This window comes from Pipra filicauda, unplaced genomic scaffold, assembly GCF_003945595.2.
Source record: "Pipra filicauda isolate LSUMZ 115617 unplaced genomic scaffold, ASM394559v2 scaffold467_size714961_pilon, whole genome shotgun sequence".
Classification (NCBI taxonomy): domain Eukaryota; kingdom Metazoa; phylum Chordata; class Aves; order Passeriformes; family Pipridae; genus Pipra; species Pipra filicauda.
In genome coordinates this window covers 162,544-176,381 of record NW_024104606.1, presented here as the reverse complement: position 1 = coordinate 176,381, position 13,838 = coordinate 162,544, and the positions used below count along the sequence as shown (strand labels likewise).

General features: G+C 54.7%; 1 protein-coding gene across 12 annotated transcripts in view; it reads left to right on the top strand.

Moving 5' to 3' along the window:
- Positions 1–637: 637 nt before the first annotated feature.
- PIP5K1C (phosphatidylinositol-4-phosphate 5-kinase type 1 gamma) overlaps positions 638–13,838 on the top strand; it is a 49,020-nt gene continuing 35,819 nt past the window's right edge. For 6 of the 12 annotated variants that reach the window (XM_027742175.2, XM_027742173.2, XM_027742174.2 and 3 more), the window contains exon 1: positions 639–952. In XM_027742175.2, coding sequence (XP_027597976.1) covers positions 676–952 — 277 coding nt within the window. In that variant the 5' untranslated portion in view covers positions 639–675. Of the gene's footprint in view, positions 953–13,838 lie in introns of all 12 variants that reach the window. The other 6 variants (XM_027742167.2, XM_027742166.2, XM_027742178.2 and 3 more) reach the window with 4 other exon arrangements.

Genomic DNA, 13,838 nt, shown 5'->3' with positions numbered 1-13,838 from the left:
AGGAGCCGGACCCGGCCCGGACTGCGGAGCGGCGGCCCCGGGGGAGGGAGCGTGTCCGGGGCCCGGTGCACGGCAGGGCCAGCACAGCCCCGGAGGACAGCGCGGCTCCCGCCAAGGCGGAGGCCGGGGAGGCGGTGCCCGGCAACGGGAGAGCCTCGAGAAGGCGCCGGTGCCGCGGGGACAGAGCGGGGGAACCGGCACCGCGGCGGGACCGGGGGCGCGGGCTCCGCGGCTGGCCACGCCCCCTTCAGGGCCACGCCCTGTAGGAGCCCCGCCCCTGCTGCCGTGGCGACAGAGAGGGCCCACCCCTCTGTGCCTAACTCCGCCCCCTCGGTGCCATAGCCACGCCTCCGCTGCCATGGCGACCAGTGAGTCCCGCCCCCACCACCCCGCCCTCGCTGCCACAGCAACCTGCCGGCCCCGCCTCCGCTGCCATGGTGACCGCAGGCCCCGCCCCCGTTACCATGGCGATTTCGACCCCCCCACCCCCGCTGCCATAGTGACCGCAGGCCCCCCCGCCCGCCGGAGGGGCCGCGGCCGCTCCCGCCGCTCCCCCCCGGTGCGGCGGCCGCGGCCCCGGCCCCGGCCCCCTCCGCCCGCCCGGCCGGGCCCCACAGCCCGCCGGTGACCGCGACAGCCCATCGCTGCATCGCAATTAAAGCCGGCGGAAGGGCCATGTGGTGCTTCCGGTGGTGGCGGGGCGTGTCCAGCCGCGGCGCCTCCCGCGCTCCATGGTCCGCGCCGCTCCCAGGGTCCCTCGCGCCGCGGCCGGTAGCCGGGAGGAGCGCGGAGGCGGGCACGGGCCTGTCCGGGGCCTGTCCTGCCCCGGGCCTGGGCCTGCCCGCGGCCGCCATGGAGCTGGAGCTGCCCGAGGAGGTGGAGGGCTCGGCCGCGGCGGGTGCCGGTGCCATCACCCCGGAGGCCGGCGTGGGGGGACCGGACGCGTCAGGAGGTAACGCGCCGCGAGCACCGGGGGCCGCCCCCGCCTGTCCCCAGCGTGTCCCCCCATGTCCCCCGCCGGCCCGCAGTGGTTCAGCCCAGCCGTACCCCCGGCCGGGCGCCCCCGCGGGGCGCCTGGAGTGGTTCGGTCCAGTCCCCCCCTGCCCGGAGAGCGCCCCCCCCGGTACCGCGTGGTTCCGTCCAACCGCCGCTTTCCCCCCCAGAGCGGGGATGGTTCCGCCCCCGGCCCGGGACTCCCGAGGGGCCGGGGGGGATCGGGGAGGGGGCCGGGATGGGGCCGGGATGGGCTCCCCGTGTCCCCCTGCCCCGGCTGTCCTGGAGCAGCGAGCGGCAGCCGCGACCCCCGGAGCACCGTGCGGGGCACGGGCCGCCCGGCTCCGGGACTGCTCCCGGTACCGATCCGGGGGGGGCTGTGGCGGGGTCGTGCTGCCCCTTCCCTGCTCGGGGCTGGGCCTCGGGCGCTCGCAGGCCCCCGGGTTGCTGTGGGGGCCTGAGCAGCGGGGCTGGGTCCCATTTGTCAGTGGCCAGAGTGGGCTTGACCCTGGCAGCGGCATTGGCAGGAGGTTGGGGGCTCTCGAGCGGCAGGATGGATCCGTGGGCTGTGACTGTGCACCTGCCCCCGCCTCTGCTGCTGCCTAATTATTTCTAGTTCATTAAGAGCCTCGAGATCGCTGGCTGAGCCGAGCGCGTGATGTCCCCGCCGCTGCCGGGCTGACACGGAGCTCCGGGCACCTGCCGAGCCCGGGGGATGCTCACAGCGTTTGGCTGTGGGGTGACAGCGATCCCTGCGTCGTCAGGCCTTTAAATGAGCGTCATTAGATCTTCCGAAAACAACCTCATCACGGTGGAAGCCGTGCTCGTTTCGCAGACGCCATCCCCGCACCGGGGTGTGTGTGTGTGTGTGTGTGACGTGTGATTTTGGGTGAGATGCCGAGGTTTAGGGGAAGGGAAGCTGTCCCCGGCCGTCCCAGCAGTTCCTCATGCTGCAAGGAAATGAGGGGCTGGCAGTGTGCAGCCAACCTTCCCAAGGCTGCTCGCTGTGCTCCCGCCCACCCTCTCCTCCTTTTGGGAGCGTTCTCCCAGCGCAGTGAAGGTTGGCTGGTGATGCCAAGGGAACCTCTTGCTGATCAGGGTCACAGAACCATTTGGGCTGGAAGGGACCTTAAGGCCCACCTTGTTCCACCCCGCCTGCCATGGGCAGGGACACCAATGAACAATTAAAACATTGTCCTTCTGATTTCTTTGTCACTTTTCTGCTTCTAGGGAGGGTAGAGGGTTGTAGCTCAGGACTAGACAAGGTGTCTGTGGAGACTGTTGCTCAGCAGGGGTTTAAGCAGGGAGCGTGTGTTTTCCTTCTTCCCTGAGCAAGTAAATCTGAATTTATGAACCTGTGGGCTGTCTTACCTTACACTGATAGTAAAAAAAGATGAAACGGAGCCAGTAACCTCACCGGAGCTTTGATTTCTGGAGTCAGGTTGCTTTTACTCCTCACTTGGGTAGCGTCCAAATTGTGTCACTTGGCCTCAGCCACACTTGCAGCTGGAGCTCCCGGGGGGCTGGGGACAACCTGCAGGGCAGCCCACGGCTGTTTGCTGGAGGAGAGCAAAACCCCCAGGGATGGAGGTGGCCCTTGGCGGGGTGTGCAGAGGCACAGCTGCACCCGCCCGGGGGGACTGTGCTGTGGGTCTGGGGCCGTCACTGCGCTCCGTGGTCTGAACTGGGTGACAGACCCTGTTCAGCACATGCAGCACTGGTGCCTTTGCTGCTGTTTGGAGCAGCGGTGGAGGTGCTGAAGTGCTCATGACACACCTGTACAGGTGCTTCGTGCTGCTTGCCTTGTGCTCACCACTCTGCCTGCCTGTGCTGTTGATGGAAGGTCACCAGCACAGCTGAAACCTGCTCCTGGCTGGAGAGGAGCTGGTGTGTGCTGTGCTCTGAATGGAGGTGAGGGGTTAATCCAGAGAGAGGGGTGGTGTGTGCTGTGCTCTGACTGAAAAACCTGGCAGGGTTAATCCTGACTGTGGGTCAGGTCAGCAAAGACCTTCCCCAAGCACTCAGTAAATATCGAAGGGAGCCAGTTAGTCTGGTACAGGAGCAAAACTGGATGGAGGAGAGGGACTGAATCAGGGAAACCTTGGCAGTAGTATGACTTAAGGTACAGAGAGTGTTCTGAAGGGAACTTTTGGAAATGTCATGCTTTGAGGGACCAAACCTCACTTAGTGCCAGGATCTGGGCTCATGTATGAACACAGAGGCCCAATTTGTCACTTTCTGAGACCTCGGCTTTGAGGTTTTAAAAAGTTTTGTGTTTGAAAAGCGAATTTCAAAAAATCAAGTGGGTGCAATGTCTGCTGTGCCTTCTCCCTGAATGTGCACCCTCATGCCCTGGGAAGTGGCTGCAGGGAGTGTAAGGGGCTGTTCCTGGGTTCTGGTGAGCTGTTGGCAGGAGCAGAGACACAGTGTGTGTGAGGGGTTGTTCAGGCTGAGGTGCCCCAAGCACAGGCACAGTTGGGTGAGGAGATGGCACATCCCCATCCCCTCTACCTGGGTGCAGCTGGAGGCAGAGGGTCTGGAAACCTCCTTTTTTCCAAGGGGGGGGGTCAAGTTATGCAAGAGCTGTTATTGCAAAACTGACAGCAGAGCTGGTCTCCTTCATCTCCTTGCTAAAGTGGGAATTCTCAGGCTGATGGGGAGGTAAAGCTGACATTGGACTTATTTCCATTACTCAGGTCTCTTGTTACACAGGTTGCTCTCTGCCCGTCACTTGTGGCCCAGAGCTTGGGCAGAAGCTTCCAACGTGTTCTTCAGGGTTGGATTCCTCTGCTTTAGGGACCTGAAATGATCTAACAAGGATTTACACTCATGTTGGACAGTTGTCTTGCTGTCCCTGGAGCTGGAGGAGTGAAGTGCAGATCCCAGCCCCAGCCAGGTGTGCTGGTGGCACCTCTGTGGCCATCTCCAAAAAGCACTGGGAGAGTGCTGATTGCAACAGCCCAGGAACGGTACTGCAGCTCTTCCCCCTTCACAGTGATAACTTTGAAGTGACTTTTGAAGGGTGGCTGGAAGCAATTTTTCCAGTGAGCAGATTAGAGATAAGAGAAGAATTCCACCCTGTGGGGCATAAGCAGTTCAATCCATACCAACGGGATGGAGAGGGGAAATTGGAGAGAGCTTATCAGCTTGAGGAAAAATCAAATGTAAACATCATCCCCAGCATGATTATGGTTCACAGCTTAGTTTGATGTCACATGCCTGTGTGCCGTGAAATGGTGCTGGCGAGGATGATTACAGAGGGAGTCAGCCAGGCAGGAACAGGCAGAAAAACACCCCGTGCCTTGAACTCTTACAGACCCTGCAGTTACTTCACAATCAATAAGTCGCAGCTCAGCTGCAGGGAAAGAGGAAGGCAATGGAAATAGAATTCAGGCTGCTCTGGCAAATTAATTGTTCTTTGAGATATGAATCAGCTGGAAGCACACAGGGAAGCTGGGGTGATGGGCCTGGGAGCTGGGAAGGGCAGGGAGATGTGGGCACTGCCCGGAGGATGCTGAGCCCGTCGGTATCCGTGTCAGGACAGGCTGGAGAACGAGTCCCCAGGAACGCAGGGCAGGGAGTGATTAATCTAATTTTCATTAACCAGCATTTGGCACTGACCTGTGTGTAACAGCCTGTTCCACCACTGCTGGGGCTGGGCCTGGCAGAGCTGCCACTGCCACGTCCCACTTGGGAGGCTCATGGGCCTCTCCAGAAGGGCTCCTCAGGGAATGACCTGAATGGATTCACTATGAGCGGTGCATAATTTGGGAACTATTGAAGTGATTCACTGACATGACCATTATGGGCTCTTGCCAGATGACAATCTTAATAAATATGGTTTTTCCATATAAGGTGGTTGCAGCCTGAAAAGCAGCAGCAGGAATTCCAGCACTCTCTTCCTTCATGGACACATCTTTGAGTCGGCACCGGTCGAGTCCAGAAATAGTCCTGCCACAGCTGTGATACCCTGACAAAGACTCGAGAGCCCTTCTCATCCCTTGCTGCTTCAGCTTTGTCATGTTTGTTCGTTCCTATCCATCCTCTTGGGCCGCCAAGCTTATTCCCTTTACCATGATTAATCTACCACTCCTGGCAGGTGCCTCACCCCGACATGGATGTGGTACCCTGTGCTTGCTGGGACCTGCTGGCATGAGATCAGTTCAGCTGTGCATGTGGGAACTGCAGGTGTTATGTGGGGATCATTAACTTGTGACTCAAAAATCAGAAACTGTTGCACCTTTTGCACTGCACTGTGGCATGTCGGAAGCAGAGTGGAAGTGAGAAATGTTTGCTAATCCCAGTGCAAGGAGTGTTGGCTGTGCTTAGGTGGGAGTGAACACTCAGTGCTCCCTCCAGCAGCGTGGAGACAGAGCTGCTCGTGGTGTCACTGGCAGAAGATGTTCCCTCTTCCATCCTGGCTGCAGGAAAGCGGGAGCCAAAGTGGGTCCTGCCTTCCTGGATGGTCTGATCCCATGGGTGCACCCTCCTGGATCTCGCCCAGAGCCTGAGGTGCCAGGGGGCTGATGGGGGCAGTGGGTATCAGAGCAGGCTGCTGGTTTTTGGACACGCTCTCTGGTTTAACACAGAGGCCTTGGCACCTCTTTTCTTAAAGATCTGTGTATGGGGAGAGGAGTGAGTGTGAATGTTTGAATCATAGAATCCCAGAATGGCTTGGAAGGGAGCTCATCTCATCCCACCCCCTTGCCATGGGCAGGGACACCTTCCACTAGACCAGGTTGCTCCAAGCCCCATCCAGTCTGGCCTCGAAACTCATAAATAGCAGCAGAACAGCAGGAGATGGCTGAAGTGGGGTGTTTTCTTTCCTATTAAGTCTTTCCAAGTCTCCAGCCAAGACCTCTGATAGGCCCCTTTAATTTGTTTAATAACCCAGTGACAGTGTTGTTGTCCTTCAGCCCTCTCCCAGGCCTGCAGGCTGGGTTGCCTTGTGACTAAGAAATTATGTTCTTGGGCATGTTCACATCAGACAGACTGACTGATCAGAAGCTGTTTTGAAGCATTATGCAGGTGCAAAGCCCCAGTTGTTTGGTGTGGATTTCCAATAAGTAGCTACTGTTATATATACACACACACACACACATCTTCATTTCTAAATCCGTCTGTGGCAAGTGCAGGAACTTAAAGGAGCAAAATACTGTTGTTTTTTTGTAAGCCTGGCAAAGCAGAACTCCCAGCCAAGCACACTCTGGGTGTTTGCTGCCTGCTGAGGGTGTGTGTACAGCCACTTGTGTTTTCCTCTAATAGGAAGGATGCTGGGATGAGGACACGTGCTGGGAGGAGCCCCTCACGAGGGTGATGGCTGTTCCACCACGGGAATGCCCATATGGCCTGGAAAAGACAGGAGCACAGCAGAGGGGGAAATCAAGGCACTGCGAGGGCCCGGAAGCCAAAGGCTGTTTAATGCTGAAATGAGACAGCAAAAGCACCAGAAAGAAGAGGGTCATGTAAAAAACCAAAGTCATGGCTTTTGTGAAGTGGGTTTGGTCTTGATCCTCATCACCAGGGACTGTGTCAGCAGAGCCTGGGTGTTGCTCACCTGCCCGCATGGGGAGTGTGTGCCAAAGGAAGAGCATCTGCTGGCTTTCCCAGGCTCCCCACCTCCTCCCCGGGTGGCTCACAGACAGAGTCCCTGGAGGGGGAGCCTGGCCTCTCCAAGAGCCCTGCACGAGCCAGTGATCATAAGGTGAGGTTGGGGCTTTGCCTTCTTTAGGTAGGTCTCAGTTCCTCAGGAGCCTGGCACTTGTTTGTTTGAGTTTTTCAGTGTTGCCAATAGCTGAGTTAACCTCAGGACTTTCTGGGAAGCGTTTTCTGTAATTAAAAAGCTAAAAGTGATCAGAGAAGCTTTTCTGTCACTTCGTCTCCTCACCCACATATTTAGCAGAAAATGCTGTCAACCCCTAATTAAGCGTCGTCTTCTTCCATCGTGTGTTCTTGTGGCTTCCCCAGCTTACGTGTGGGTTTTGGCACTGGCTTGTGGTGATTAACCCAGGCTGAGTCAGAGACGTGCTGTGGTGGGTAGGGAACCTGGAGCCTTTGACATGCTGGGTTACCCTGGGTGTTCACAGCCCGGCCGATGCCGCTGGTCACCACAAACCATGGTGGGAGAGGCTCTAGGAGAGGCTGCGAGTCTTTCACTCTGATTTACCCCTTTGCTTCTCTTCCAGCTTTCTTTGGATACAGCAAACCCAATGCTCTTTTCCTAATTCTGCTTAAAAAACAGAAAAGCGTACAACTAGGGAGTCAGTGTGCGATGTGAAGGGTTCTCTTACTGTCTTTACTGTGACACAGAAACAGGCTGGAGTAGTTGATGTGTGAAGAGCAGCAGTGTTATTTTATAGCATGGAGATGGCGTGTTCTTTAGAGATGCATCTCTGGCAGATGCCTGTGAGAAGAGCTGTCCCTCTGGATAACTGCTCAGCTCTGCAGCCTTTGGATCTGGAGTTGCAGAAAACAAACCTCACCATGTCCAGCCACTGCCTGTAATGGTTTGCAGACTCAGCGAGAGGGCCCAGTCGTCATGTCCTTTGTAATCAGCAGTATCTGCATGTTCTCTTTGCAGAAATTGTTACTGGAAGGGGTGGGAAAGACTTCCTGGGAGAAAAGAGAAGTTGGAAACCAGCTGTTTGCTTCTCTGACGCTTCCATCATTGCAGACCTGCCTGTTGCATGAGGAGTGTTTGGAAGGCAAGGGCCCATGTTGCAGGAGCACACCTGTAGCTGCTCCTGCTGCCCAAGGCACTCGTTGATCCAGCAAAGGGAACCAGGTCACGGCCTGGGGTTTGTCACAAGACCAGCCTGGGCAGGTCCACATCTGCGACTGAAAGGGCCTGGAGATTAGCTGAGCATGGGAACAGCACAGGCAGCAGTGCCTTTGTTCTGGGTGAAACAGCTCAGTCTCCTATACTGGGAGGAATTAATGGATTACAAGATGAGGGCAGCTTTGCCTTGTTTGTGGTCATTAAAACACAGCAGCACTGCTGGGACGGTGCTGCTGGCGCCGAGGCCGGTGGGGAGCTCAGTGCCCGTGAGACTCCACTGAGCTCAAACGCTGCTTCTCCCTTTGCTGCACAATGTTCCACCTCTGCCAGCCACGCAGGGGATGAGGTTTGATCCAGCCTTTGCCACGTGCTCCAGCTGCCATCGTTAAGGCTTTCCTGCCCGTGTTCTGGACGTGCCAGGGTCCCATTGATTCCCCAGGAGCTCTCACATGGGGTGGGTGGCTCCTGCAAAATGAGTTTCCTGTGCTCCGAGGGTCTGTGTAGCCCAAGTAGTTGTTAACTCTTCATTTAAACCCAGTGATGCTTTCTCTGACAAAGCTCTGTCAAACGACTGACTCTTCCCATTCGAGTTGTCTGTGTTCCTGTGCCGTGGCAGACACCTCCTAATGTCTTCTCCAGAAGATCTGGTAGCGCTTTGACCTCAACCAGCTCCCAGAGGAAAGGGAGTGCTGGGCTGGGAGCCAGTCGGGTCTCTACTCCTTCACTGAATTTAGTAAATCAGAGTAATTCCGCAGCTGTTTCATGTTTTTTCCGTAGGAGGCAAGGAGATCTGCTGCTTTTGGGACCAGGGAGCTGAGTTCACAGTCGTTTGGCAGGGCCGGTGTTGGAAGCCTGTCCTTAGTGTGACCCAAACTCTGGGCACATCAGGATGCTGCCCCTCAAAATGGGCGTCTTGGATGTGTGAAACCGTGTTGGTGACCATGTTGTGGTTCTGCAAGGGTAGAATTAGTCAAGGTTGTTTTGCCTGTTCACTTGCTGCCTGACAAGATGTTGTTTAAATTGCCATTTAGATTTTTCTTCCCTTTGGAGTTTGCCATTCTCAGTTGCTGTCACCCCAAGTACATGAAAGTCCAGATCTCCAGGGGCTGAGGTGACCACTGAGACCAGTGAAGCACAACCTGATGGAGCTGAGGACTGACACAAAACCAGCATAATCTCCATTAAAACAGGATCGTTTGCAAAATCAGTCTCTTGTGAGTTCAGGCTTGATGCCCAGACTTGCTTTCTGCCTCCCTGGTTAAGGCTGGGTGCACCCCATGGTGGCGTGTGCCACCTGGGCAGAGGGTTCCTGCCAACCCTCATGGGGCAGGAAGGCCAGGGAGGAATAGGGTAGGGAGAATAAAAGCAATTCTCCTGTGTATTTAAAGTAGGAGTAATGTAGGTCACCTTAATCTGTTCTCCCTCCTCCCCTTCCTGTGGGATGGGAGAACATCCCAGCCATGTGCTGCAGGGGATGGTGAGGTGGGACCACCCTCGCCTTGCTGCTGTCTACTTGTGGAGCATCCTGTGACCTAGGCAGGCTTCTCTTTTATTGCCTGCCAAAAAAATCAAATAAAGCTCTCCAACAGTAGGGCAGAGCAGTGTTGTTTTTGTGCATGACATGTATGGCTTCAAGGTGTTCCCAGTTATTTTTTAGGGTGGAATTCCTGATTCGTGGGTTGGAACTGTGATTCTGTTTAAAGGACAAATTAACAGCATCCTCCTGAGCTTGTAGGTATTTACCTGGTTTTTCCTCAGCTGCAGTCACTGCACTGCTTCAGACACTGTTCTGGTGCTGGTCCTGTCAGCTCTCTGGTGATTCAGTCAGCTCAGACGGGCTCCATGTGGATTTTCATCTCATTCAGGGCTGTCTGAGCTCAGGTAATTAAGGCCACTTGACACCAGTTTGAGCAACTTGAGTGGGAGCAATTTGGGTTGGTGCGTGAATACAGCCCACAAAGGGTCCAGAGCACTTGAGGAGTATTTTTATGTAATTGGCAAGTTTTGAGAGATTTTATGAAATCCTTCCAGAGCTCAAGACTCATCTCCAAAGTCCTGCAGTGCTCCCAGCAGACGGCAGTGCCTGAAACCAGGGAGTCATAGAATCATAGAATGTCCTGGGTTGGAAGGGACCCACAAGGATCCTCAAATCCAACTCCTGGCCTGCACAAGACAGCCCCAGGAATCCCACCCTGTGCCTGAGAGCGTTGTCCAAATACTTCTTGTGCTCTGGAAGAGTTCAGGTGATCTCAGCCACGTGCACATCAGTGGTGCAAGCACCAGCAGCAGTGTGTCCTGCTCACATGCTCTGTCAACAGATCTTGGGGGGTCACTGAGATGGGACATGGCTGGTTCCTGCTCTTGGAGCCCACTCAGTTCATTACTGAAGTGGATCCCACAGAGGGGGCAGCCCACCTCTGGTGTCCATTGATTTTACTTGAGGTTCTGAAGAACTGAGGGGTTGAAGAAAAACCTTCAGGCTTGGCAGAAGGCCTAGAAACACAAGTGTGCATTGTACAAAGTAAAATGAAGGTGATGATCTGGAGCCTCCCACGGCCACCGGTCGGGTCTTCCCACTGGATGCCCCACTCTCTTCTGAGTGTAGGGTTGGGAGCTGGGGCTCACACTGGCTTTGTGACACTGGTGGTATTTACCACATGGATCAATGGGCAGAGAGGGAAGAGCCCTAGGCAAGGCAGAAGGGATGGAGTTTGTTCATTGCTCTAAAACATCAGGGAAAATGTGCCCACGTCTTCGTGCTGCCATGTCGTGTTTGGTGCATTCCGTGACCTGGGCAGAGGCACAGGGAAATATTGCCAAAGCCTCTGCTGTGGGCAGGATGCAGCAGCAGATGACAAAGATGCTGCGGTAGTTTTCTTTCTGTAGTTTCTCTGCACATCTGATGGACCAGATTTTGTGGATTTTTCAGGGCAAAATTGTCCATTGCTGCATTTTTCGAAGAGAGGCAGCTGGCTAAAATCCTCCTCTGGCTGAGTGCTCCTTCCCTGAATGTGCTGATAGCACTTCAGCAGGCACAGTCACTCCACTTGGATGCTGATGTGCGACTTTGTTCTCTCTCTGCTTTCCTGATTCCACAGCTTGTGTTGGTGTAGCTGGTTCAGCATCCCTGTACCAGGAGGAAGGGGTGGTGTGCTCGGTCCCACGTGCAGCGGGGAGGGCAGATGTAATACCTGAAACCGCTTGTCTTCTCTCTAAATGTCACTTTTAGCTGAGTATCATCTGCAAAATGACAGTTTTCCTCCTCTCTGTACGTGTTGGGTGCTGCTCTCTCCATCTGGCTGCTGCATGTTGACGGGGGCAGTGTACAAAACAGCAGAGAATTTGCTGGCAAAAATGCAAACTATAGAGATGTAAAATAGTCCCTGACTTCAAAGCTGGAACAGAGAGAGCAGAAAATGAAGCTGAAGTCTCGAAGCTGTGCTTGTCACTGTTAATGACATGCTCAGTTACAGGCACTTGCTGAGGTGGAATCCAGAAATAAGGCCCAGTTTTTCAGTTTGGCCTAACAGGTGGGGATTATTTGGGGTTTAAATAGCACATTATGAGGTGATTTTTGTGTTGGTAAGGACTTTTGTTCAGTGATAAGAGCTGAAATCTAGAAGGCTAATAATTGCCTTTGCTTAATTTAATGCTTTTTTTGCCTTTAATTCATCCAGTCCAACCCCTGGCCCTGCACAGACACCCCAACAATCCCCCCCTGTCCCTCAGAGCATTGTCCAAACCCTCCTGGAGCTCTGGCAGCCTTGGGGCCGTGCCCACTGCCCTGGGGAGCCTGGGCAGTGCCCCAGCACCCTGTGGGGGAAGAACCTTTCCCTGAGATCCATCCCAACCCCCCCGGCACAGCTCCAGCCCTTCCCTGGGTCCTGTCCCTGGTCCCAGAGCAGAGCTCAGTCCCTGCCCCTCCGCCTCCCCTCGGCAGGAGCTGCAGCCCCCGAGGAGTCTCCCCTCAGTCTCCTCTGCTCCAGCTGAACCAGCCGAGTGCCCTCAGCTGCTCCTCAGACCCTTCCCCTCCAGACCCTTCCCCAGCTCTGTGGACACCCTCCAACAGCTTTAGATCCTTCTTAAATTGTGTCCCCAAAACTGAGCCCAGGACTCGAGGTCAGGCTGCAGCCTCATACTGGTTGACAGGCATACAGGGTTTTTTAATTCCAGGATACTTCTCAACCCGACATCTCTTCAGGCTTAAATTAATTTTGATGGAAGAGAAATGCTGACATAGTCTTTCTCCTCAGTAGTCTCAGAGGGTTGAATGTTTGTTTTCATTTTGATATTGGGCAGGAGTCACTGGTGGATTAACTATCTGGGACACTCTTTTGAGAAAGAGGCTTCTGGACTGATAATGCCAGAAAATGCTTATTAAAGAAAATGAGAAAAGTGGCAATTTGGGAGGAATTTGGTTTAATATGTGCAAGCTCTGGTTTTTTATGGATTGGAATGCACGAGGGATTGCAATTTAAGGTTTATAACAATCTCAGAGAGATGCTGTGGCTTCCCAAACTCCCAGGTTTTAAAACGCAAAGATTGGATTTATTTTTAATCTTTTCTAAACTGAAAACTGGGAGTGCAAGGAAGCTGGAAGGACCCAGCATGAAAAGCAAACTGTAACCTAGAGGAACGAGGTGGGTTTTTACAGCAGCTGAAGAAGTGAAATTTAAATGCAAGTTTTGCTGTGAGGTGGGGTGAAAAACAACTTATTCTGTAAGGGTGAGGTGGGTGAAAAATGACTTAATTCAGGACCTGTGGGAGGGAGGGGTAAGATGTGTCTGAATGGCAGCTGCTCATCTAAAGGGAAAAGGGATATACTGCAGGCAGAAGTGGTAAGTGCTGCCTGGTATTTCATGTTCTCTGTTAGAGCTCCTGCTTTTGACTTGCCAAGATAATGGTCTCCAAACCTTTGCCTTATGACTCCCCTTTAAGTTCTGGCAAAACCAATGCACCCATTTTGGTGAAGAGGAAGCCAAGAAGCCCCATCCAAAACTGCAAAGCTTGGTGAGGCCCATCCTTAAAAGGGGCTGCAGTACCTGCAGGGTAGTTCTGCTTCATCACACCTGCCTTCTCCTCTTCCCATGGACAGCCCCTGCACCAGCTCTGAGCCTCCCAACTTCCTTCTGCTGTGTTTTGTGAAAACAACCCCCTGTTCAGGCCTCCCTGGGCTCCTGCTGAGGCTGGGGCAGCCCCACTGCTCGGTGGGGACAGAGCTATAGGCTTGAGCCATCTGGTCTGGAAGGAGATTACTGGGTGGGGAGCCAGGAAATGTTGAGTTTAAGCCATGGGACTGCCCGTGTCAGCCCGGGGGATCCTTTACTCCCTGTTGAGAGCAGTTACGTCGGTGTTGGGCAGTGTCACCACTCCCTTCTGTCTCTCCCACCCCACAACCCACCCCCAAATCAGAAAGCTGGCAGTTGGAAGGAGAACCCGAGTCCGGGTGTTCTCCTGGAGACGCTTTTCCCGGTGAACATTTGATGTGTCTGTGCCTGGCTGTGGCTTCTGTTTCTCTCCCAACACAGGAGCAGATTGTGTAGTTCTCCCCCTCCTTTGCAGGTCAGTGGCAGCGTGTTTGGCTGATCCAGCCTTGTAGTGTTCTGGTTCAGGGGAACAAATTCATTTCTTGTTTTATTGAAGTCTTAGCAAACAGTATTAAAGAACCCATGAGATTCTGGGTTCAGAAATGCTGAACTGAAGTTCACTCCGTGCTGCTGGCTTGAATTATGTGTCCAGCAGGGCCAGGGCAGTGACTGTACCCCCTGTGCTGGGCACTGCTGAGGCTCCATCTCAAATCCTAGGGTCAGTTCCGGGCCCCTCACAACAAGAAACATTTAGGGTTTAGAGCATGTCCAGAGAAGGGAACAGAGCTGGAGAAGGGTCTGGAGCAGCAGGAGCAGCTGAGGGAGCTGGGGGGGCTCAGCCTGGAGAAAAGGAGGCTCAGGGAGGACCTTGTGGCTCTGCAACTGCCTGACAGACGGGGGAAGCCGGGGGGGAAGTCGGGCTCTGCTCCCGGGGAACAAGGGGCAGGACAAGGGGAAATGACCTCAAGTTGTGCCAAGGG